The sequence below is a fragment of the Corella eumyota genome, chromosome 2, assembly GCF_963082875.1.
Source record: "Corella eumyota chromosome 2, kaCorEumy4.1, whole genome shotgun sequence".
NCBI lineage: Eukaryota > Metazoa > Chordata > Ascidiacea > Phlebobranchia > Corellidae > Corella > Corella eumyota.
In genome coordinates this window covers 4,614,034-4,639,643 of record NC_137491.1, presented here as the reverse complement: position 1 = coordinate 4,639,643, position 25,610 = coordinate 4,614,034, and the positions used below count along the sequence as shown (strand labels likewise).

Sequence of the window (25,610 nt, the reverse complement as noted above, 5' to 3'; positions counted from 1 at the left end):
ATGAATTTATAAACAAAAAATTCGAAGGAAAAAAGTAAACATTGGACAGCTATTAAACAGTTTAAAGTTAGGCTTAAATTTACATTTCAACACCGAATTAACCTTTGAAAACAAATTTTTCCAACTGTTTGACATACCTATAACAAAGCCATCTATCTGTCTATACATAATAAACAGAACTATAACACTGACGGACTGATCCAATCCTGCGATTTAAAACAACCAAATAAAATACATGAACACATGTTATTGGTGGTAACCGGGTTAACCAACTTTTTATGTTATTCTTATTATTTTGACTTATCCTCAATAAGGAGTTTATCAACAAATACGGCCGACTGATATTTTTGCCAGCAAATTAGTGTAAATTTGTGCAAAAAAAATACGTGTTATAGTGCTTCATTAAACAATTGTCATAAAGGCGGTAAGGAAGGCCTAAGAAAGCCATTTTTATCAGTATGTTAAAAATTACGGGCTTACGTTTTCCCAATAAAAACATGGTATTTTATTGTTTTACATCCAGACATCCACAGATCTACGCAGGGAATAAAGTTAATTAAAAATCTAATGTTTTACTACAGAAATTTTGTTTTATATTTGGGATTTTTTTGCATTTGCCAATCCAGTACAACTACAAAACCCCACATTGTTTTTGTTATAATTGATGATTATGGCTACAATGACATTGGATACCATGCAAAAAATCATAAATCTGCAATGAAAACTCCCTTTCTTGATTCTCTTGCATTAGCTGGTGTTAAACTTGAGAATTATTATGTCCAACCAATCTGTTCCCCTTCCAGAAGTGTTTTAATGAGCAGTAGATACCAAATTCATACTGGTTTACAACATGAAATAATCCTTCCACAACAAAAAAATGGACTTCCATTAGAAAACATCATCTTGCCTGAACAATTAAGACAATGTGGTTATGATACACACATGGTTGGAAAATGGCATTTAGGATTTTTTCAAGAAGATTATCTTCCTTGGAAACGTGGTTTTAACACTTACTTTGGCTATTTAGGAGGAAGCGAAGATTATTATACAAGAGAAAGGTGCATTTCAAGTGAGATATGTGGGTATGATGTTGATACAGAAAAAGGACCAACAAACTCAACCTATGGAGTTTATTCTGCATTTGAGTTCACTGATAGAGCAAAGACTGCTATCAATATTCATAATAAATCAAAACCAATGTTTCTTTATCTTTCTATGCAATCGGTTCATGGACCTATGCAAGCCCCAGACTCATACATTGAACCATTTGCTTCTATTAAGGATAGGAATAGAAGAATTTATGGAGGAATGGTATCAATTATGGATGAAGCAGTTAAGAATGTAACTGAACATCTTCAGTCAGTAGGGATGTGGGATGACACAATTTTGATCTTTACAACAGACAACGGTGGCCAAACTCTGAATGGAGGAAATAATTGGCCCTTAAGGGGGCGCAAAGGAACATTGTGGGAGGGTGGTATAAAGGGTGTTGGTTTTGTATATGGAAAAAAACTTAATTTCCCCAACCCTAATATGATACCCAACAATGAAATGATTCATATATCAGACTGGTTTCCAACCATCATGAGTGCAACTCAATGTCCAACTGTGCCAGGAACACAAAAGTTGGATGGTGTGGATCAGTGGAAAACAATAACAAGTTATGCTAAATCTTCTAGAGACGAAATTTTAATAAATATTGATCCTTTATACAGCCGGGCATATACTGGAACAAAATTTGTGGGCAATACTATAGTGATGGGTTTTGATACAAGTGTTCATGCTGGAATTCGGTCTGGAGATTGGAAATTATTAACCGGAGAACAAGGATTTGACCAATGGGTAGAACCACCAGAATCAACTGGTAAATTAGAGGAAAATGAAAACAATAATTTAAATCATCCTGGCTACCAGAAAATTAATCCTAAACTCGTTCAACTTTTTAACATTAAAAATGATCCATATGAACAGATTGAAGTTTCTGATTTGTATCCAGATGTGGTCAATGAGTTACTGATAAAACTAGCAGAATATAATGCCACAGCAATACCTGTAAGGTTTCCACCAAATGACCCGAATTCAAATCCAAAATATCATGGTGGTTACTGGCAACCATGGGTTAAATAAAGTTACTTTTTTTAAAAAGTTTATTTTAAAAAAAATTATATATATATCACATTTATTTTTATTTTAAATTTGTGCAATATTTTTTAGGTTGTATATACTGTTAAATTTCTTTAAATACAAACTGTAACAAGTAAATATAAAAATACTTTTTTGTGTAGTTTAGGCACTTATAATTGATAGCAATAATTAATAACTTTATTTTTACAATTTATTTGATAAGCCTTTAACTTTGCCAATGTTGTTAATACACTTATATTGTGGGTATAATTATTACTACAATTCTTTCCATTTAGGTATGTCTAGTAATAACTTGCATGTTCTTGCAGTTCGTAAGCTTTATAAACATATCTTGCATTTGCATAAGGGCCTACCTAAAGATTTAAAGGCATTAGGAGACGAGTACGTTAAAAGTGAATTCAAACAACACAAGAACTGCAACAAAGAGCAAGTGCCTGAGTTTATGCAGGAGTGGCTTTCTTATGCAAAAACACTTGAAGCCCAAATAAACCCAACACCAGTCAAGTCAGGGAAAGTTCAAACTTCTAAGCAAACTATAACTAGTTTTGGAAAAGATTTAAAAGCGGAGCGTTTAAACGATTTTTCTGAAGATCAAATTGTACAACTACATGAGTTAATGACTGTATCAACAAAGAAACCAGCAAACTAACATTTTACAACACCTTTTTGTATATATAAACCACAATGTTGTCACAAGGCATCTATTCCAGAATATCAAAAGTGTCTATTTTTAATTACAAGACTGCTTGCCTGTTAAGCACCACATCAAATAATGAGTACAGGTTTTATACTGACCTTAAAGACTTTAAAAGCAACAAAGATTCAACAATAGTAAAAAAGACAAAACATCTTTTTCGGCGATCTGAACCTCCTTTGAAAGAAGATCCGGTAGAAAATACTTGGGAGCTGATGGGTAAATCTGTAACACCCAATGTTTCTCGTAATACTTGGTACCAAAAAATGTTTGGAAAATAATTTTTAAATAATTTATTTACTGAATATAAAGTTGGTATGTTATGAAATCACAATAAAATTTAAAAAAAATAAAAAATTTCTAGTTATTTACAAAGGTACAGTAAAGTATATATGAAAAATCTCTGCTCTATTTAATAGGCTACAAGATATAAAATTTAGGTACGGCATAGAAATAAATAAAACAATTTAAGCTGTAGTGCATACTTGATAAATTGAGATACAAAAATCTGATATCAAACAATAATTTTTTTAAATTCAAAAATAATGATTTAAATTAAAATAAAAAATTAGGCCTATATAGTTGGTTTTGATTGGCTTTCTTTTTACTATAGATTTACTTATTTAACCCATGGTTGCCAAAAACCACCATGATATTTAGGATTTGCATTAGGATCACCTGGCGGAAATCTTACAGGTATTGCTGTGGCATTGTATTCTGCTAGTTTTATCAGTAACTCATTGACCACATCTGGATACAAATCAGAAACTTCAATCTGTTCATATGGATCATTTTTAATATTAAAAAGTTGAACGAGTTTAGGATTAATTTTCTGGTAGCCAGGGTGATTTAAATTATTGTTTTCATTTTTCTCTAATTTACCAGTTGATTCTGGTGGTTCTACCCATTGGTCAAATCCTTGTTCTCCGGTTAATAATTTCCAATCTCCAGATCGAATTCCAGCATGAACACTTGTATCAAAACCCATCACTATAGTATTGCCCACAAATTTTGTTCCAGTATACATTGGAGTATAAATTGGATCAATATTTATTAAAAACTCACTTCTAGAAGATTTAGCATAACTTGTTATTGTTTTCCACTGATCCACACCATCTAACTTTTGTGTTCCTGGCACAGTTGGACATTGAGTTGCACTCATGATGGTTGGAAACCAGTCTGATATATGAATCATTTCATTGTTGGGTATCATATTAGGGTTGGGGAAATTCAATCGTTTTCCATGAACAAAGCCAACACCTTTTATTCCCCCTTCCCAAAGAGTTAATTTACGACCCCTTAAGGGCCAATTATTTCCTCCTGCCTGAGTTTGGCCACCGTTGTCTGTTGTAAAGATTAAAATCGTGTCATCCCACATTCCTGTTGACTGAAGATGTTCAGTTACATTCTTAACTGCTTCATCCATAACTGATACCATTCCTCCATAAATTCTCCTATTCCTATCCTTAATAGAAGCAAATGGTTCAATGTATGAGTCTGGGGCTTGCATAGGTTCATGAACCGATTGCATAGAAAGATAAAGAAACATTGGTTTAGATTTATCATGAATATCTATAGCTTTTTTTGCTCTTTCAGTAAACTCAAATGCAGAATATACTCCATAGGTTGAGTTTGTTGGTCCTTTTTCTGTATCAACATCATACCCACATATCTCACTTGAAATGCACCTCTCTCTTGTATAATAATCTTCACTCCCTCCTAAATAGCCAAAGTAAGTGTTAAAACCACGTTTCCAAGGAACATAATCTTCTTGGAAAAATCCCAAATGCCATTTTCCAACCATGTGTGTATCATAACCACATTGTCTTAATTGTTCAGGCAAGATGATGTTTTCTAGTGGAAGTCCATTTTTTTGTTCTGGGGTAATCACGTAATGTTGTAAACCAGTATGAATTTGGTATCTACTGCTCATTAAAACACTTCTGGAAGGGGAACAGATTGGTTGGACATAATAATTCTCAAGTTTAACACCAGCTAATGCAAGAGAATCAAGAAAGGGAGTTTTCATTGCAGATTTATGTGTTTTTGCATGGTATCCAATGTCATTGTAGCCATAATCATCAATTATAACAAAAACAATGTGGGGTTTTGTGGTAGTGGAAGACATACAAATAACAGATTGAACACACCCAATCAACAGAATAAGTGAGACAATCATATTTTATAAAATATATTTCTAGTATAAGCTAACCCCTATTCTAAAACAATTATGGAAAAAAAAGTATTATTGACTACAATATTCATATTTGCATAATTACTTAGAGCCAAACGACTAAGCTGCAATCTTACTACACTTCCCGCAGCTCGAAAAATATAAACACACAAAATAAATTGAATCAGCATCTAACGGCGACGCGTGCTAAAACTATTTACCACAATCATGTGATTGTTTTTTACATTTATTTCTCGTTACCTAAAGTTTGAATGTAAAAATGGGTTTTACATTAAATAAGTACTAATTTATAATAAAAAGAAAAATAATATATTAATGCTTAATACTTTTTGCGATAAAAAACAATTGCTACTATTTGCTATTAAGTTGTTTAGACTAACATTTAATAAAAAAAAACTTTAATTTTTATTGAAGAAATAGAAAACCTTAAAAGCACAATGGGTTAAAAATGAAAGAACAAGTTTACATATTTTATGATAAATAGCCATTATTGCATATTTTTAAATTTCATAAAACTATCTTTTGCCAAATTGCAGTTGATTTTTACAATACTAAACCGCGCAAAACTTCTTTAAAAATTAAATTAAGATTGTTGACATAATGATAAAACATACTAAACCACCATTTAAAGTGCTATTTAAAATAAAATTCAACCAGCACTAGTTGGCTTTGCCATTACAGGTTGTTAATAACTCTTGTTCGCGTGGTTTTTTGATTAAACTACGGTGCATTAACATTGTAAATATGCTGGATAATAAAGCAAATCCAGATCCAATGAAGAATATTAACATGTAGCTTCCAGTGGAGTCTACAATTTTACCTAAAAACAGTTTAAAACTTGGGGTTTTTTACTTGTTTAAACATTTTAGAAATTAGTGTTTTCACTTGTTTAAACAAAAATATATTGCCGCAATAAAAGAAAATGACCTTAATTACAAATAGTAACTTTTGACATACCAATCATTACAGTTCCGGCCATTTGTAAACTATAAATTATTATGTTGCCATATCCGAAAACAGATGCATATAAGTTAAGGCCAAACAAATCAACCATAAAAACGGAATACACTCCATCCATTCCACCGCCAGTCATGCCAACAAACACGCAACCAACTAAAATACTTGTATAACCACGAAGAAATGGAAGAAATATAAAAGCCACCGCCATCATCAAAACAATAAATGCCTAAAAAATATTTAATTTGTTAATTTTGCTTGATAAATGTTTAATAAACATCAGAGCAACGTTGATTAATACATTATTTATTCATTTATCTTATAAAAAGTTTGTAAGATATTGAATTATCAGGATATATTAACGTACTGCTAACGGCATTCTCCGATTTTTAGATAGTTTATCGAATGAAATTCCATAAACAACACGAGAAAACATCTCCCCAGCCATAACTGCTGACATTAGAGTGGAAGCCTGCATTTCAGTTAAACCTAAAACTGCAAAATAAAACTTATTTTCAACACATAACAAAACTAGCCTACTTATTTATATACAATTCAAGAAGGGAATTATGTGAGTTGTATGTTTATAAAAACCTAAATTTACCTTCTTTTCCATATGGAACTAAGTATGTCAACGAAGAAAAATAGGCCATTATTAATGCCAGCCACGAAAATGTATAAAAGTAAAAGTAACTTTTAGTTAGAACATGAAGATTTATTTTTAAAGCAAATTTTCTAAGTTCTTTGGAAATTAGGAAAGATTTGTTTAATGGTGCTGTGGGTTCTATTTCAGTAATTTCGTTTTCTTCGTCAAGGCCTATATCCTGGAAACCGGAATCAGGCGAAGTGGAGCGAAGGTCGATATTCGAAGCAAAAGAATTAAATTTGTTTCTATATAATACATACAAATACTGATTACACATAAATATTTGTGGACAATGTTAAACGCAATATATATTTCTTACTCGTCCTTGACAGCATTATTATTGGGATCAACTTTCAGGGCAGTCGACTTCTGGTATTCAAGTAGTTTAGTGTTTTTTAAAAAATCACATTCCAACACCAGGGGACGCAAAAGCGCACCAGCTACAGCTACTTGAAGGAAAAACCCCGAAATGATCTTAAACGACACATGTTTGTGTTGATTATACCTTTGTTTTATCGTTATGTAAATTTGCTCAGTCGCAATTTTAAAGTTAATATTAGCTTAATAAAGTTACGAAAACCTTCAAGGCACCACGCCAGCCGTAATTTTGAATTAATGATTGGTAAGCTGGACAAAAGGCAAATCCTCCAAAGGCAAGGCCCATGCATAATATTTGCGTTGCCAAGTTTCGCCTTGTTGTAAAATAACGGTTGGTGACAGTAAATACAGACACAGATACAGGTCCCATGCAAAATCCTATATTATAATATAAAATAAATTGAGTATGTAAAAAGGTTTTTTAAGCCATTTGGTTTAAAAATCAATAACAATGTACTACCTTGTAGTAATCCAGCCGACAGCTGGATCTGCCATAATTTATAACTAAACGATGCAAATAACATTGACAGTGACATTAAAACTCCACACGTCATTACAACGGGACGAAAACCGAATGCATTTGACAGTACTGGTGCTAATAAACCTACATAAAAACAATTTAGTTATTGAATAGAATTGAGATTAACTTAAATTGTAACGACATTTTTACATTGGCCGATAATCTTAAATTTCATAGAAAGAATGAGATTACATTTTTTTTGTATATATATTTATCCTCGATGTGGGAAGGTCGAATGCGCGACCTAAACAAGAGTAACATCAGTTACTCCGACCCAGTCTCGAGTTGCCTGTGGCAGTTTGGGATATTATAGAGACTATAATTGCCCGGTAATTATGTTGCTAGCTCGGCAGGAGTTTTTACCGTTTATAGCACCTTCCCAAGGGCGCTACAGCATGAGTGGGGATTTGAACCCACAACCTCATGGCGGTGTAGCAAGTGTTCTTATCACTATTACCACGCTGCGGGTCTTACAAGAAATTCCATATCCAATTCCGAACAATCCATTAATCCAAGCTACTTCAAATAAATCTGCTTCGAACTCATCGATTAATGGAAGATAAAACACAGAATAACATCGTTGAATTCCGGCCCAATTCATTAAAGAAATAACTCCACCCAACACGACCATCCAACCCCATCTTCCATTCGGCGGTTTTTGAATTTGTTCCATTTTATTTTGACGTCGAATACGCTTCTTTTCATTCATTGCGCCTTACTTAATAATGAGTTATTCAACTTTAAATTATTTTATCATACTTATTTCTTAAATATATAAAAATCATTACGCCTAAGTCACGTAGCATAACGTTTATTGAGATACAAAGTTTGTATTGCGCTAATTCGATCTTATGCAAATAGGCTTAGTTACACTTATGTTGTTTAAGCTAGTTTCCATGTAATATTTTTCGCTGTTTTATACTTTGAACTTCACGTTGTTGTTAATGTATAAGGCAATATGTCACTATTAGCCTTTATACATCCTACCGCTTATAATCAAAACTGTTACGACTGACAGGCAAATATTAATCGTTTCATAACTGCCCACCTTTTAAAGCAATACGTTACCAGCCGTTATTATGTAGCCTTTAGATATATAATTTCGCCTGCTGTAATATCTCTTACTTTTTATGATAAACTTTGTTTTTTTTCTTTTTTTTCTTTTGTTAAGTTAAAACTGACCGCTTGTGTTTTCCCTATCAATAGATATGAACTGACAAGAATGAGTTGAAACAGTTTACTAAAGGAAAGTCAGGAAGCGAAACCTTGCATTGTTCTTTGTTTGTTATCGATTAATTTTCGCGAACATCATACGACCGCTGTTAGTGTTCAAAATCTGATATCAAGTATTTTTAACTCATTCTAAGCTTTTTAAACATTTATACCAAAATAAAAAACTTTATATGCCCACTATATAACTTAGGGCTTAAATAGGTTTACCGTGTGATATATTTTCGTAGCTGTAAATTTTGTTGTTTTCCTGACTGAGTGTTATTCTTGTTTAATTGTTTTAAAACAATTGATATCGAAACCAGGAGAGGCGCAGGGGGCATCTGTTTGTTACATTATTGCCTGCGCTGGTGTAAGACTTCAGTTCCCCTTTTTTCACAACTTTGTAATTTAAATATTGTCTTTTACGACATAATCAGAGAACAATCATGTTTGTTTTATTCTTTTATATAACCATTAGACGGGCTAAATTTAAATTTCAAATATTGACTTTCCCAAACTCATCAATATCTTTTTGTTTCATCGTTTTTATAATACTTTTAGTAGGTACCCCTTAGGACATAAAAAACTGGATATATTGTATTGTAAGCCTATACACCTTATTTTTAAATGTAAGTGAATATCCACCTTAAAGGAATTAAAGGGTTATTAGGTCAAGCGACATCAATCCATAGTGGGTTTTTTTCCTTCTACCTTATGACAAAGCCCTTTTCATATAAAATCCTGACACGAATATTTCGCCGCCAATATAAAACAATAAATTGTAATTAGTTGTAAAATAAAAAAGTGCCTACCTATCTTTTTTGTACGTAAAAGGGCTTAAAAAGAAATGACGAACGTTAATCAAAATAATTACAAATAAAAAAATTAAAGTTCGGTTTAACGTTGTTCTGGATTTTTTATATAAAACATTTAAAAAAGGTTTTTTATATTTCACTAAAATCACATAAGAAATTAATTTTTTGATTGGACAACACGCAAAACGTTGCTAGTTATAATAAGCAATGTCGGAATGGTGACATTAATATTTTTAACAAAAAATTGCTGACACAACGCTTTTTATTTACCATTCATATTATTTAACATGACGGGTTCTGTCTGTAGTCCCATGTTTACATTAAATAACTATAAGAACAGAGATAAGTAAATTCAAATTGAATTGTTATTTAAAATAAAAACGCAATTTTTTGTATTTTTTCCCGGTTTATTTTCCGCCTAGTCTTTTTGCACGAGTTTAAAAAAACTGAGGTTCGAATAATGATACGAATTTAAGGCATAGGTTGTACAGTTATAAAATAACATGAAAACAAAACATTTCGGTGCATATGTTCAAACAAAAAGTTTTATATTATGTGCATTAATGTCATCGATTACTGTTATTTTGAATTAAATGCCTTCTCATTAGAAAAGTGAGAAAGCTTGACAATACAGCAAATAAACCTCCAATATAAAACACTAGGGTAAAATTTGATGTAGAATCGACTACTTTACCTAAACAAAATTTAATAAAATAACTTTTCGCTTTTATTTAATTTTTTCTCTGGTATGAATTGTTTAAACATTATTTAGAGTAACCAATCTTAATGCAAATGCAATACCTATTAAAACCGTTGATGCCATGGATAAAAAGTGTGTTATAGCGTTGCAGTAGGCAAACACAGATGAGTACTGGTTTAGGCCAAAAACGTCAACAATGAATATTGAAAACACCCCGTCCATCCCCCCACCAGTTAATCCAATTATTATACAGCCAATCAAAAGACTGGCATAATTTTGAAGAAAGGGTAAACAAAAAAAAACAATTCCCATAACTGTGATAATAATTGCCTAAACAACAATACAAAAGCAAGTTTGAAATATGCTATAAAGTAAAATATTACAGCAAACAATAAATATTAAACTAAATATACCGCAAAACAAATTCGTGTTTGGACAATCAACCTGTCGAAAACAAGTGCGTACGATAATCGAGACAATGCTTCGCCGCCCATAACTGCTGATATTAAAGTAGAAGCCTCTATATCGGTTAGCCCAACGACTAAAAATACAGATATGTTTTCAAATTTTTAGATAAATAAATACATGGCGGTAAATAAACGTATGCCTACCTTCCCTTCCATACGGAATTAGATACGTTAATGAGCAAAAATATGAAACGGCAAATGTCAGCCAACCAATTGTATACAAATAAAATGGATAAGATACCAAAAGTTGCAAATTGTGTTTAATGCAAAACGTTTCAAGATTTTTACGAAAAGATGGTGGTTTTGAATTTTCATTTTCCACACCCGTTTCTCTGTAATTGAAACAACGGTCAATATTAGTTCATTTTGTAATTTGAGACAGCCCATTCAATGAACAATGCAGTATATTTAGGTTACTTAACGGGTATTACAATTGTATTAAAGAATCTTCATTGCTAACTATAACTTCAACTTTTTTCTTATCGTGGTTGTAATTTTCGTCAAGTAAGAGGTTTTCACTTGAAAAATCTTCCTTTAAAATTAAAGGAAACAAAACTGCACCAGCTACAGCAACTTGTAGAAAGAATCCAGAAATGACCTAAATAGGATAAGATGAAATGTAAACAAAAATTCTTTTAAAGTCTATGATAATTTATAGGCTTATACAACACAATAAAACTGTCGTTAGTGCTGCGCGACTCAATTACCATGGCCAAAAATTAGCGATTTTTTTATGATCGAGATAACGCTAGCAGCCATATAGCTTTAAATTAACTTGTAAAATTTTATTTACCTTGAAGGCGCCACGCCAACCGTAACTGTTGATTAGTAATTGATATATTGGACAAAAAGCGAAAGCACCCAAAGCACTACCGGAACATAAAATTTGCATGGCCATATTTCGACGGGTTGTAAAGTAGCGAACAGCGACTGTAAATATCGACAGAACAGCTGGACCAAAGCCCATACCTATAAATTATGGTTAAAGAAAGAATAAGTTGCCAGCCCTGTTCACAAACAAAAAGTAAACCACAACGAAAACACTGTATAAATAAGTCCGTTACCTACGAAAAAACCGGCTAAGATTTGTAGTTGCCACAACTGACCACTAAACGAAGCCAAAAACATAGATACGCAGACCACTACACCACATGTCATAACTGCGAAACGATATCCAAATTTGTTTGCTATAGCAGGAGTTATTAAACCTAAACCAAAAAAAGTATCACATAATATGCTGTTTGTATATTTTAGCCTTACCCTTAAAGTAAGTAATAAAATAAAAATTAATGCTGTATATTAGTTTGAAAATTTAAATGCACCACTTTTAATTGCTAACCTGAAATTGCCAAAGCTACCGAGAATAGGCCGTTGATCCAAGCTACTTCGGACAAATCTGCTTGATATTCATCCATAAATGTAAGGTAAAACACAGAATAACATCGTTGAATTCCGGCCCAATTCATCAACGTAATAACCCCACCAATAACAATTAACCAACCCCAGCCCCCATTCGGCGGCTTTTGAATTTGTTCGATTTGACTCTGACGCCGGGAGAGTTTCTTTTCATAGCTAGTTAACGTCGCTACCATATTGAAATACTGGAATCCTTTTTATAACCTGTTTTTGCTTACCTAAATACGAATTTGCTACTTAATTTTAATTAATGTTTTTATAACAAGCAAGCTTGTTTAAAAAAACATACTTATAAGTGCGGTTTTATAAAACTAAGCGGCAACGGCTTAATATTGATTCACGAAATAAACTCTGCAAATAACTAAAAGCGTCTGCCGTCTGATGAATCATATAAAAAGTTCTCTCTTTGTGCAAACGAAACGCTGAGTGCGCGATTTTTCGCTGCGCACGGACTCTAGTTCAACATAAAATACGGACTTCAGTTCAACACAAATAACAGTTGTACCTTGGGCACAACTTTATTTAAAAACAAATAATTACGGCGAGAATTGCGGGAGTGTTTTTACATCATGTCATTAAATTCAACGCTACTTGAATCGTCAAACGCAAAACGCGCTGTAAATTTGAGCAGACTGTAGTAAGAAAATGTCTTGTCGCGACATTTTGCAACGTCAAGCGTTCTTATTATACCAATTGTCGACGTTTCTACATAATTAGTTAACTTTGTAATTGTAATGCTATAACATTTAATAAGTGTTCTGTACTGTTACACATTCAATACAACTAACTAATTTAAATGCAATTCCTTTCCATTCCCAGTAACAACTTTACAATTTTAAACTATAAGCCTAGCAAACACTCTTTTATTAAATATAGGTCACTTTGCTCTTACAAGTCACAACACCGTAATCTTTCGCTAACGAAATTCAAAAGAATGTCTTGTCTGGTCTTTGTACTTGAAACTCGATGATACTTAAACGCTGACTGTTCAGTGTTTGCAGCAGTTTAATCATTTATAAAATCCCAAGCACTAAAAAAATGCTGGTATAGTATGTAAGTACTTTTTTACATTGTTGCAGGAAACTTACTTGTTTGGTAACAATGCCATTACATATTTAGCATCTTTATGTAAACATCATAACTTATTGTATGTTTTAAATTATTAAATTGATTTCGTCATTTTTTCCTGTCGCATTATTGATTGTAATATTTACTGTATATATTATTAGTCACTGTCATTAATGCGCGAAAAACATAAATAAAATTCCTACCAGGTACGCTTAATATCAAGTTACTAGATATAATAATCGTTATGTGAACGGGGTAGATTACTTGATATTATTTTATTTATACATAGAATCTGTTTAATTCCATTTAAAGACTCCTTAAATACACAAACTTTTTTTATTGTTTTAATAAAACTTTACAATGTATAAAATATATCTGTTTTTCACTAAAAATCGCTTAAAAAATTTACAGTGTAGTAAAAAGTAATAAAAAAAACTATCTAGTTGTAGAACTGTTTGCAGAGCTCTTAGTAGCACGTGACTGTTTTGCCTGACTGCTTACTGGTCTGCTATTGGTTGATTTATTTTTTCTTGAAGACCTTGAAGAGGATCTGATAAGATTAAAAAGCATTTTATGAATATAGACCCACAATCAACTTTTTGCAAGGACAATACTTAATGGAGGGTGTAAAGGGAAGATACGAAGGAAGGGAAGCCTTAAAAAGAGAGAAAAAGAAAAAGGAAAGTATTTTGTTACCCTTTTGCAACACTATTTAAAGATTATTGATCTTCTCAATTGTATATGTCATATAAGCAAATAATAATATAAACTGGCAATATTATTGTACAACCTTGTTGGATTTGCATTTCCTCGTGATGGAGGAAGAGCAACCACACGAGGGCGTGCAGTGAGGATAACATCTCCACGCATTGCTTCCTCCATGATGTTACTGATTGTTGTCGAGAGAACATCCTCCAACAGAGAGTTAAAATCTGAACTTCTGTACAATGAAGTCAAATTAATAAAAATATTTATATTTTTTTTATAAAAGTTCATGGTTTGTTGTAACCTTTTAATTTCTTGGTCCAGTATGCGCTGTTGAGTTACAGACATTTGGGCAAGTGATGGTTCTTGTTTGGAATCACTAAACTTTGAAGCAACTGAGCTTGGTCGACTTTGCTATTATTTACATTGGTGACAATAAAAATTTAAGCGATGTAATAAATAAAAGAACTTGAAGTAATCGATGAAAATAACATATTTTTTCAATAACGAATATTTTTTGTTGCAACAATATATTTTTTAATATTTAATTAAAATTACATTTAATTTTTAATGATGTAAATTTTTTTACAAAATGTTAGTTACCTCACTTCCCTGTTTAAGAATTTGGTTCATTAACTTGTTGCTTGTTTGAGAAACGGCATCATCTAAAATCTCCTGCGGTTCACTTTCCACCTACAATATTAACATCATTAATTTCCGATACTATTTATATTTAATTCCGATACTATTTTATATTTTTTAACCTTACATTAAACAATTTTATAACTTAAAAATGGTTTAATCCAAACTACCTCCTTTGCTATCTCTTCCTCCTTTTTCTCATTTTCCCTTCTTCTTTGTTCCTCCTCTTCTTTTTCAATAAGTTCTTCTTCTTTAGCAAGTTGGGGAAAATATGGGGTCGGCTCTCGACCCAATTCAGCAACCTGTTCGTGGAAAGTTGGGTCATCCAGTAACCCTCTTTAAAAACATATGGGTAATATTAAGATAACAAGTTGTGTTACATTCGCTAACTTACAACAACATAATGTTTAAACAGATTTAAAAAAAAAACAGCAAGCAATTTTATATATGATTGCTTAGGTTATATTTGCTAACATACAAACTCAATTCTATCTGTAGATACCTGAATAAGTTGGACATAACAGATACAACAAGGTCTTTCTCATTCTGATCACACAGAGTAAGTGAATATTGTTCTCGTGGTGACCTTACACTAACAGGATATTTAACCTGTAGGGTCCTAAAAAAAATTACACCATATTTTAACTGTAATATTTTGAAAAAATACAATACAATGTATCCCTTTAGTAAAAGAAATCCTTATCATAAAGATCTAATTAAAAAAAGTAAAAATGCAGTGGTTTAATCATTATAATTTTGCTTGTTCAAATGTAACTTACCTATCAATAAAATGTTTCCCAGATTCTTTAGGGAAATGTGTTCGAAATTCTGCGATGTCATGAGTCCTAGCAGTTACACCAAGATGACTTACAAAGGGTTTTGGTGAAATTGGTTGAGGCCAGATGTTCTTGTCAATTCTTTCTAGGTGGCGCAACATTCGTGATCTGTTGCTTGGAAATTTAACTGGGTCCTCAAAACGTATTGGGGGAAGTGTTTGGTAACTTTTCCTTTCAGACTATAAAAAAGGGCCAATTTAAAAAGAGACTAGAGTTAAAAACACATACTTAAAAAAAACTTAGGCACATTTAAAATATTTTAGGCTTATCAGGCTTTTATTTAAACTAAAATTTCCAGTAATCAATATTATTAATAACTTTGCAGGTAAAGCAATCAATATAAGAAGGTAAAACTTTACATATATTAACCTTCAATTTAAAAGATGACGTTTGGCTTTTTGTGAGTTTCAATTGAGATGGTGGTTTGTTAATCACATTCTCCAAATTTCTTCGCGGTGAAGTTCTGATCTCAAATCGTGATGGTCCTGCATGAAAATCCATGGTGACTGGCGACTCACAATCACTATCATCATCAGTGATCACAAATTCGACATCCTGCCGAGCTTTTTCTTCATTCCACGCTTCTAATTCATCTTGGTATTCGGCCATCTTTATCTCATCAACAACCTGTAAAAAAATTTAAAAAAAATTTTTTTTAGAAACTTAAAGATATGACTCAACATAAACTTTAAAACTTTACCTCACAAATTAAATCCAAGTCATAAAAAGAAGGCTGCCCTGCTGCACAAAAAGTTATTTTTGTCATAATATTTTGACCTGGTTCCAAATAGCCTTGGATTGGATCAACTCTTAAAACCTAAAAATAAGTATTTTAAACAAAAAGTCTTATCAATTTTTAATACCGTGATTTAATAGCCGTTTGCTGTCTAGAAGAGTACAAGAGATGCTTTACCTCATTAACTACATCAGTTGCAGCATGCCATGAAAATGAGATAGGGCGATCACTTGATTTATTTTGAAGAAAAATAATGTGTCGGGATCTGCCAAATAAGGGCACATTTCCAAAACTAACTCGTTCTTCCGATAGAAAAACAATCTAAATTAAAAAAAGTTTAAACTAATTGGGTAGCCTATATTTTTTTTAAATATTACCAAAAAATTTATTGTTTTAATTTAAAACAAGTATATATCTAAGCAGTATGTACCGTTCGTAAATATTTGAATGTTATGTCATCTTAAAATTACCTGTCCGGGAACTGGTACTTTTTGGTCACTTGGAACTGAAGTATATTCAACAGGTTGATCCAACATAGGCATTGTACTTCCCATGTTCCTCTTATCATAACCTATTCCTTTGAATGTAATAAGTGCCGTCTCTCCACCCATAATATGAATTGGAATGTCAAGCTTAAAAAACATGGCAACAGAGGTTATAACTATTGAATTTTGCTGCAAAAATAATTACATTCACTGCAATAATAAAAACTTACAATATAGTTTTTGCTTTCAAGTGGTGAAAAGATCCACTCCAAGTTTGAAGATGTTCCTGGTAATATTTCACCTCTTGGGTTAAGGCAAGTCAGAACTGGGTGATCAAAATTAGCCGATCTTAACTCATCTAAAGGAGCCATGTCAATCTCATAAGCAACCGCTACATTCCCACCATTGTACATCTCATACAACTATAATAGCAAATTATTTAACACATTAAAAAAAAGTTAATAGCAACAACAAAATATTTGGTAATAATTTAAATAGGTTAACGCTTTAAGCATTTTACATTATTTAAAGAGTAACAAATATTTCAAAGTTTACATTATTGAAAGGAATTTTACATTATAAAAAGGGTTACAAATAATTCCATTTACTTGTTTAGGTGGTGTAGGGCCACCAACTGGTACAGGTGTAAAAGTATGTTGGGTTCCTGGAAAGTGAAGATATCTTCTATTTCTCTCAACTGTTACACCAATGAAATTTAACTAAGAAATAACAGTGAAGTTAACACAAAGTAATGCAAAAATAATAGTTCAGTTGTAATTACACATGTTTTATATTTGTCTAGCTAGAATATAAAAACATACCAATATTTCTTTTCCATTTTCAACTTTCAATAGCACTGGCAACCTGTGAGTTCCAGGTATATCATGTTTGTAAATTAACAAAATGGTTCTACTTTCCCCTGGTTCCAACATTCCACCCTTTGGTGTAACTGCAACCAAAAATTTAAGTTTTACAATATATCAGATTAGGTTTTAAAAAAGTAAATTCTGATCACCGTTAGTAAGTTAGAAAGAATGAAAAGAAACGCATTTGACATTAAAATAAAATGGAACAAAAAATTAGAAAATTACTTTCTTAATTTAAAGCACCATGCACCACATTTTTGCTATTTTAAAACAGTTTATTAAAAGACTAAATTTAAAAACAATATTGGAACATACCTGTAAACAACTTATTGTCTTGGATGTGAAGTTCATGCAATTCATCTTCATCGAACTGACCTGATTCAGCCCAATAACCAACCTCCAATTCAAGATCTTTTGGAAACAAAAATGCCCTAGAAAAATAAATATAATGTCTTAATAAAATTCTTTATAAAATACCTTGTATTGTTTATTCTATCAAGTGTAAATTCACTCACCACTGTGTAGCCACTGATCCTGTATTCTTGATCATAACACTCACATAACAAGGTTCAGAATCAATCGAAGCAGCTCCAAAGTTAAAATCCATAATTGACTTTGTGTAAACACTTGGTCGGCGAGATGTGCTAAAATGTTATAGATTCTATTAATTATAATTTAATTAAAACGAGATTTACATGAACAAACTTTTTGAAATAGCTTTAGCTTTGTGTTTTACCTATGTCTTGTTGCTACTGAATACATTAGCTCGGCTTTCTCTGGATCTGAATCAAGGCAGGAGTTCAGATGTTCAAGGCTAAACCATCTCCATAGCTGAGTTTTACTTACATTTGCCCCACTACCAGAAGATCTAGCATCTTTGATAATAATAATAAAGTTTAGCTAACTTTATAGGTTAACTTAAGTTAAATTTAAGTTTTATATATTTTAAGAAAAAATGGTAACAAATAAATTTGTTTAATGAACTCAGGTAAATTCTTACCGGTCACAGCCATTGTTGGATAAACACCTTCAGCAGATAACTCGCATAAAAGAATCTTGTTGTTTGCTTGAATGTTATCTCCTTAAAATTAACACACAAATTTAAATGTAAATTTACAAACCTAATAAAAAACAAAAGCCGCAATAAATAATATAATTACCAGCAGGGGTAAGTAGTTCATAGGAAAGTGTCCACGTGTATAAAACTCTTCTTAAAGGTTTTGCAATTGTTTCAATCTTAATCTTAGATCTAGCTGCAATGACTCCTTTCCATGATGACAAATGCAAACACATCGGTTCACTACAAAAATATTTAACAAAAAATGTTTTGTCAAAAAAACCATATATAAAATTTACAAATAATTAATAAAATAGTATATTAAAACAAAATATTTTAAATAAAAAAAAATTAACAGAGAATTTTTTAAATAAAACACATACCTTTCATCTGGGTCTTCCCCATATTGACTGTTAATAAATTGTTCAGCACTAATACGATAATGAAGGTCACATTGTGAATCATTAAACAAAACTAAAGGTTCCGATTTACTTGCTTCTGATATAACACAGCCAAAATCAATGTTACAACGCTCAGCCTAAAATATTAAGTAAATTTAAAAAAAAAAACATTTTCAGTAGTTTCCTTTTTTTAATTAATATAAGTCTTGAACTAAAAACATTTAAAAATAAAAATTATTCACTTTGATTTCCCCTTCTGTTCCCTCCCCAATTGCTCTTAATAAAAACTTGTGGGAATCATCAGTTTTGTATTCAGTTTGATTAACTACGTACAACCAGGTTAGAGCTGTTGGTTTAAATACATATTTCGTAACGCTTTTTGGAGAGAATGTCCAAGTATGCTCCTGTAAAGGAGAAATACCAAACCAAAATTTAAAATAATAACAATCCAAGTATTAAATAAAATACTAATTTTTTTACATGTTTTAGCAACTTTGATAAAAAATATCAAAAAGAAGGCAGTTATACCTGGATTTCATTAGGTTGAATAATGCCCTCACGAGGATGTACTGAAAGACATTGGGCCTCACTGTGTGACAAAAACCACTTAAATCTTAAAGGTAAACGACCAACATTTTGAATCTCATATTTCCGTTGGTTAGTGGTCCCAACGCAAGTGGGTCTAAAGTAAAGTTCACCAGAATTGTAAAGCAGTAATTCAGGTTTTTCACCAGTTCCAACAACATATAAATCCTTAAAAAACCCCAAAAAAAAATTAAGTGTAAGTATGATGCTGATGTTTACTGCTTGTTATAACTCATCACAAATTAATGAATATATTTCTACTAAGGCAAATGTAATGAAACTTAAAATGTTTCTCGTAAGAAAATATGTTAGGTTATCCACAAATATCTACAAATACTATTTTTTACCTTGTCATGCTTGGAGTTGTCATTTAGTCTTAAAGTTAAAGTTCCCTCGCAAGCATCAACACCTTTGGGAAACAACCTGATTGTGCTGATGTGGTATTTTGAGCGAACAAGACCACAAGCTGGCTTGACAGTAAAGTTTTCCACAGAATCCTTCTTTTTAAAAAAAAATAAATATTTAATAGTTCATTGTAATTAATATTGTATTTTAAATAGGATATGCTAGCAACACCAACCTTGGTAAATTGATATAAGACTGGTGAAGTTCCTTGATTTTCAAGTAGCACAGTACGATATGAACTATCTTTGTCAGTTACAGCTGGAAATGTCTAAACATTAAAACAAAATTTAAAAAACTTAACACAAAGTGAGTATTTACAATCAATAACAACACCAAAAAAATAATTACTAAGATCAATATATTTTTATAAAAACAAATTACAATTAGACAAAGTTTTTTCTAATTAATGAAACATGAAAGTTAAATTATTTTAAACTTACCAAGTGGTTCTTGTTTAAAAGAACATTGGGAAAAAAAGTTTCATTTTTTCCATTGAAAGTATGAGCTGAAACATCCACAGTAAGCAACCATGGAGGTGTTAAACTTTTCTCGTTGCCCAATCTATAATCTCTTGTGCACTGTTAAAACAAGGTAAAAATAAAAATAAAATAAATACCCAAGTATTGGTTAATTAAAACAAAACTTAAGTAGAAGTGAAAAGTTTAAAAATGATAGCCTACACTACTTTTAGATTTATGTATTTGATATTTCATGTTTAATTTTTTACCTTGTAAAAAACATAACATTCTAACTCTCTACCAAAAAACTGATTGGGGGCATTCGGTTTAAAATTAACTCGGAAATCAGTGGTTTTCATCGGAGGGATATCACATGTGTTGGGCTGGACTTCAAATATACCGGTTGCATCTACATGAAAAATTTATAATTTAATATCTTGCAAAAACTAAATAAGTTAAATTTAATATATTTTGTATTTGATACATGAAAATATAAAACATTAAGATAGTTTCGATTTACCTTGGACCCACAAAGCAGTAACTTTTCCCATGGTGTGATTGGTTAATTGCAAGGTCACATGACTTGTTTGTTCATTAAAGTTAACCTCTCCCATCCAAACAGACATTTTGTCCAAAGAAACATGAGGTGGATAATGCTAAAACAATTATTTTCCTATTTAATTTTTTATTGATCAACTAAACCTTTTGTAATATTATAATAAACAATTTGTATAGTTGTATTTAAATATTATTTTCATTAAAATTAAATCGGCAGCGTGGTGTAGTGGTAAGAACACTTGCTACACCACCATGAGGCCGTGGGTTCAATCCCCACTGATCTCATGCTGTAGCGCCTTTGAGTAAGGCGCTATAAACGGTACGAACTCCTGCTGAGCCAGCACTTAATCAGCAGCATAATTATCGAGTAATTATAATCTATAATATCCCAAACTGCCATAGGCAACTTGAGACTGGGTCGGAGAACTGATGTTACTCTATGTTTAAGTCACGCATTCGACTTTTCCACATCGAGGATAAAGATATATACAAAAAAAAAAAGTTATTAAATAAGTATCAAATTTAAAAAAATGCTAAATTTATTTACAGAAATTTCTGTATGGTGGCCATCATCAAAATACTTTGCCATAGCTGATTGTTCTGGTGTGTCTGCATCATCGTGTTTGCTCGGTAACAAGTAACAACCATTACCATCCATTATCAGCTTTCCTTCCCTATATAAATAAATTCAAAAAAAATTTGAAATATTATAATTAAGTTACACAAATTATGTTAAGTGTAGTTCAATAAAAGTAAAATATTTTTGTAGGCTTTAGAGGAACACTATAAATGAAAAAAATAGGTAACTAGTCTAAGAACTCACTTGTATTGATTGTTGAGAATATCAGGCGAATAGAAGCTTAGTCCCCGCATCACATGCATTTTGAACCGATCCAGATGCTCAGTTTTAAGGCACGAAGGCTTTACTTCTTCACTGTGACATGTTCCAATAAAATCAATAAACATTGGAGTCTACAATAACAAACACAAATATCATTTGCAATGTTGCAAAAATTTTAGAAAAGTGATATCACTGGTCACATTTTGACAATTAAATATATAAATATAAATTATTAACATAACTGTGGTTTGTAGTATTGTACATTTTTATTATTAACAAAACTTAAATTTTAAGGCTGACTTACAGATTCATGAATTAAAACGGTAACTTGTCGATGATAATTGATTGGATATGGTGGTTTAAAATCAAACATTAATGTTATATCTCCTCCATGAGGCTGAAGTAAAAAACTGTTCTGATTAACTCGAAAAGCTCCTGTATCAACCTCCAATAAAATCTAAAAATAGAAATAATTTTTTAATTTATAGGCCTACTTATAATCACAAAATACTCTCTGTAAATAATATATTTAAATAAGTATATTAGACCAGCAGCGGGGTGTAGTGGTAAGAACTCTTGCTACACCACACATGAGGTCGTGGGTTCAAATCCCCAGTGATCTCATGCTGTAGCGCCCTTGAGTAAGGCGCTATAAACGGTCTGAACTCCTGCTGAGCTAGCACTTAAACAGCAGCATAATTACCGGGCAATTATAGTCTCTATAATATCCCAAACTGCCACAGGCAACTCAAGACTGGGTCGGAGTAACTTATGTTACTCTATGTTTAAGTCGCGCATTCGACTTTCCCACATCGAGGATAAAGATATATACAAAAAAAATAAATAAATATATACAAAAAAAATCTTTACACTGATAAAAAATGCAGATTCTTTTTTTTGTTAGTTACACTACACTTACCTGTACAATGGCCTCACAATCTGACATGTTTGTGATTAGCATTGATCTGGATGAAGATTTACCTGGAGCCACAACCCCAAAGTTAACTGTTTTTGCACTTAAGTTTATCGCTGGACCTGAAACAATAAAAACAAATAAAAAATCTACAAAAAGTATTCGTGCATAAGGGTATGTATAATTTGCGCAACAAATATTAATTATAAATTCATAACAAATTATCCAACTTTAATTTAAAGGACTAGTAACAAGTTACAATATATGTTTTTTACCTCGGCAAGCGCCTATGCATTTTAGTGTTGATGTGCTAATGTTTCCAATAGCACTTACCCCAAAATAATCAATGCTGGTTTGCCCAACTACATGAGGTTCAAAATGTATCTAGCAAAAATATAAAAAAACAACAATTTCAATGAATAATTTTTAATTAAAACTATTTTTTTTATATATATAATAAACTATTTTTTGATAAACAAAGGTCAAGCAACTTACTGGTATTTTAAGGTTTTCCATTGGTGGAACTATTCCCTCTGTAAGTACACAATTAAATGCCTGGTCCATCCAAGCAGTAGGAACTGTTCTACTTAACTTAAAGGGTGCCTTCACTGAAATAATTTAAAGAAATTAGAAAATCGAAAAATAACTGACAACTTTTTTACCAAGTTAGTAATTTAATAAATTTACTAATTAATTGAATTTTTATGTTTATTATAAATATATTTTTGTACCATTAGAAATATTGTGAAGGTAGATAAATTTTTCCACAAGTTTATGAACATTCACTTCACCAAATTGCAAAATATTGCTCTCATCACTAACCACTTTCGGACTAGTGCTAACCAACAAGTGGGGATATTTACCTTAGACAATAAACTGAGTTTAAGAGTGAGAGCCAAATATTAATGCACTAGAAATGTTAAACATTTGCCAGAAATCTACTTATTCAAAGTAAATGAAATATTTATATACCTATTCCAGTAAGTCGCATGATTTTCTTTAGGTTGTCCCCATAATTACAGATCACTTTAGCTTCAAAAACCCTTGCAGAAGGAGGTTGAAAAATAACTTTGAGCAAACAGGAAGCACGAGCAGGTAGAGTTCCAGTTGGAGGGATTATTGTGAATGGGTCTGGAACCTCCCAATTGTATTTTGTTGCTAATTCATTGCTAAATAAGAGTTTGTTTAAATAGTTAATCTTAACAATGTCATTAAGAATATTTCCACATAAAATTCCTAACAGAATTTACAGAGTTTGATGACAAATTCAATTTGAACAAAGGCTTTAAAATAATGATGAATAAAAATATGAACCTCAAGTTTTTCATTTCAAAGGTCAGTTCCATGATATCATGAACAGGTGATAATCCAAAATGAATACTTTCAGGTAAATGTAGTTTGGTTTCGGGCAAAAGAGCTTGTAAAGAAATTGTAAAAGATCCTTGGTTTGTGCTAAATTCAATTTTGTCTTCATACTTTTCCTAAAGAAAAAGTTAAGTATTATAAAGATTAGTTTGAAATTCAACTTTTTAATGTTTGTTTTAGAAAAATGAAAAATAATCAAAATCCACAGCAAAAAATTTAATAAAACCAAGTAAAAAATTAAATTTGTTGTCTGTATTTTTAATCAAAACACCTACCTTATTTAGAGGTCGAAATGTAATGGGAAGAGTGAAACTTGTTCCTGCACTAAGAACAATAACTTGGGGAAACAAAGTGCTAAAGAAGCGACTTGTAGGTACTTTGTATCTAAAAATAAAAAGTATATTATAAATTATAAAAAGTACAGTTTATTTTAAAAAAGATTGTTGGAGCTTTATTGGTTTTTTTTTGTGTGTTTAAAGTGGCTTATTAAGCACAATAATTTGTTTTATTTACTTTATTTTTTGTGTTTTGACTTGCACATTTTTTAAAGTAAGATTTCTGGTATATTCCTCTCCTGGTTCCCATCCTCTCCATATTAATTGTTCGGGTTTTAATTCCAGTCCAACATTTCTGTACAAAATTTAATTAATGTATCAACTGAATATTAGAAAAGTAAATAGGAAAATAACCTTAGCTAATATTTAAGCAGGTTTTATATCCATAAAAAAACATTAATAATACTTTATAACTTACTTATATGTGGTGATAGAAGAACTTTTTAACAAGATTTGTGAACTCCTAAAACAGATTTAAGTAACAAAATTACAATTTTATATAAATATTAGCAAAATTTATTTAATTAAACATATTTTACTTTGATTGCAAGAGAGCTCCAGTTTTTCTGTTTCTTCTGGATAAACTTTCATGTCTCGCAGCAGCAGTGCTTGGTGGAACTGGTGTTATAAGTTTTGAAAAGACACCCGACTAAAAATAAAAATTCAGTTAATAAACAATAGCAAATAAAATATAATAAAAAATGACATCTAACCAAAAATGAGTACACACTTAGATTTTTCCTGAAAATAAATAAACAGTAACTGTAGTTTAAACACCAAGTAAATCTAGTCTAACCTTGACCGCCGGCTGATTGACTATGTGATTTCTTTTGCCACCTTTGCTGTTTACTCCAATTGATCTTGCTTCGGCAGATATCATTTTTCAACCCAAGAAAAATTATTATTTTTGAAACATGTTTGTAAACAATTCACTAAGCAAATTTAATTTCTAATCAAGCATGAACTGATGAATATAAAAAATGTTATCCATGTTAAAATTAAACATTTAACAAAATAACAATTTAGATTATATACCTAATAAGCTCCAAATTTAAAACTTGCAAAATATAAAATAAAATCACATAGTCTGATAGTTAAAATCGACTTTTTGTGTAAATAACAGATTAGCAAATGGCGTAAACCTGTAAACTGTACTAAAATAATTTTTAATTTAAACAAACGTAACTTTAAAATATATTTAAAAAAACGT

The 25,610-nt window shown here is 31.3% G+C and overlaps 5 protein-coding genes and 1 pseudogene across 6 annotated transcripts; 2 read left to right on the top strand and 4 right to left on the bottom strand.

The window, feature by feature from the left end:
* The first annotated feature begins 632 nt into the window (after positions 1-632).
* On the top strand, positions 633-2,543 carry LOC145743877 (arylsulfatase J-like). Its single transcript, XM_082561936.1, has one exon. The coding sequence runs from the start codon at positions 718-720 to the stop codon at positions 2,125-2,127; it is 1,410 nt and encodes a 469-aa protein (XP_082418062.1). The 5' UTR covers positions 633-717; the 3' UTR covers positions 2,128-2,543.
* Positions 2,423-2,794, top strand: LOC145742208 (succinate dehydrogenase assembly factor 3, mitochondrial-like). The gene has a single exon (XM_082559994.1). The coding sequence runs from the start codon at positions 2,423-2,425 to the stop codon at positions 2,792-2,794; it is 372 nt and encodes a 123-aa protein (XP_082416120.1).
* A 308-nt stretch (positions 2,795-3,102) lies between these two features.
* On the bottom strand, positions 3,103-5,054 carry LOC145743876 (arylsulfatase J pseudogene; annotated as a pseudogene).
* Positions 5,055-5,407: 353 nt separating this feature from the next.
* On the bottom strand, positions 5,408-8,297 carry LOC145742844 (monocarboxylate transporter 2-like). The gene is made up of 8 exons (XM_082560667.1): positions 8,009-8,297; positions 7,475-7,618; positions 7,217-7,392; positions 6,956-7,110; positions 6,595-6,881; positions 6,358-6,485; positions 5,991-6,219; positions 5,408-5,853 (listed from the first exon to the last, which is right to left on the bottom strand). The coding sequence occupies exons 1-8, from the start codon at positions 8,241-8,243 to the stop codon at positions 5,693-5,695; spliced, it is 1,515 nt and encodes a 504-aa protein (XP_082416793.1). The 5' UTR covers positions 8,244-8,297; the 3' UTR covers positions 5,408-5,692.
* A 1,752-nt stretch (positions 8,298-10,049) lies between these two features.
* LOC145743325 (monocarboxylate transporter 12-like) lies at positions 10,050-12,553 on the bottom strand. Its single transcript, XM_082561260.1, has 8 exons — positions 12,068-12,553; positions 11,793-11,936; positions 11,522-11,697; positions 11,160-11,326; positions 10,873-11,060; positions 10,675-10,802; positions 10,363-10,591; positions 10,050-10,255 (listed from the first exon to the last, which is right to left on the bottom strand). Exons 1-8 carry the CDS (start codon positions 12,318-12,320, stop codon positions 10,128-10,130), a joined length of 1,413 nt encoding a protein of 470 aa, XP_082417386.1. The 5' UTR covers positions 12,321-12,553; the 3' UTR covers positions 10,050-10,127.
* A 987-nt stretch (positions 12,554-13,540) lies between these two features.
* Positions 13,541-25,359, bottom strand: LOC145741277 (cilia- and flagella-associated protein 65-like). Of its 2 annotated transcripts, none has more exons than XM_082558837.1 (41): positions 25,197-25,359; positions 24,940-25,049; positions 24,819-24,863; positions 24,579-24,695; positions 24,341-24,449; positions 24,015-24,181; positions 23,673-23,869; positions 23,432-23,563; positions 23,196-23,308; positions 22,976-23,084; positions 22,707-22,822; positions 22,092-22,244; positions 21,770-21,918; positions 21,494-21,620; positions 20,909-21,044; positions 20,658-20,797; positions 20,371-20,508; positions 20,106-20,198; positions 19,873-20,025; positions 19,469-19,693; positions 19,183-19,344; positions 18,923-19,077; positions 18,643-18,782; positions 18,483-18,563; positions 18,219-18,357; positions 17,998-18,126; positions 17,798-17,913; positions 17,438-17,565; positions 17,225-17,335; positions 16,847-17,038; positions 16,602-16,763; positions 16,309-16,452; positions 16,096-16,212; positions 15,765-16,022; positions 15,339-15,574; positions 15,062-15,178; positions 14,730-14,895; positions 14,521-14,610; positions 14,222-14,331; positions 14,003-14,152; positions 13,541-13,762 (listed from the first exon to the last, which is right to left on the bottom strand). In XM_082558837.1, the coding sequence occupies exons 1-41, from the start codon at positions 25,278-25,280 to the stop codon at positions 13,648-13,650; spliced, it is 5,631 nt and encodes a 1,876-aa protein (XP_082414963.1). In that variant the 5' UTR covers positions 25,281-25,359; the 3' UTR covers positions 13,541-13,647. The 2 variants fall into 2 exon arrangements, with proteins under 2 accessions (XP_082414963.1, XP_082414965.1); XM_082558839.1 differs by having other exon boundaries at positions 19,873-20,022.
* Between the last annotated feature and the right edge of the window lie 251 nt (positions 25,360-25,610).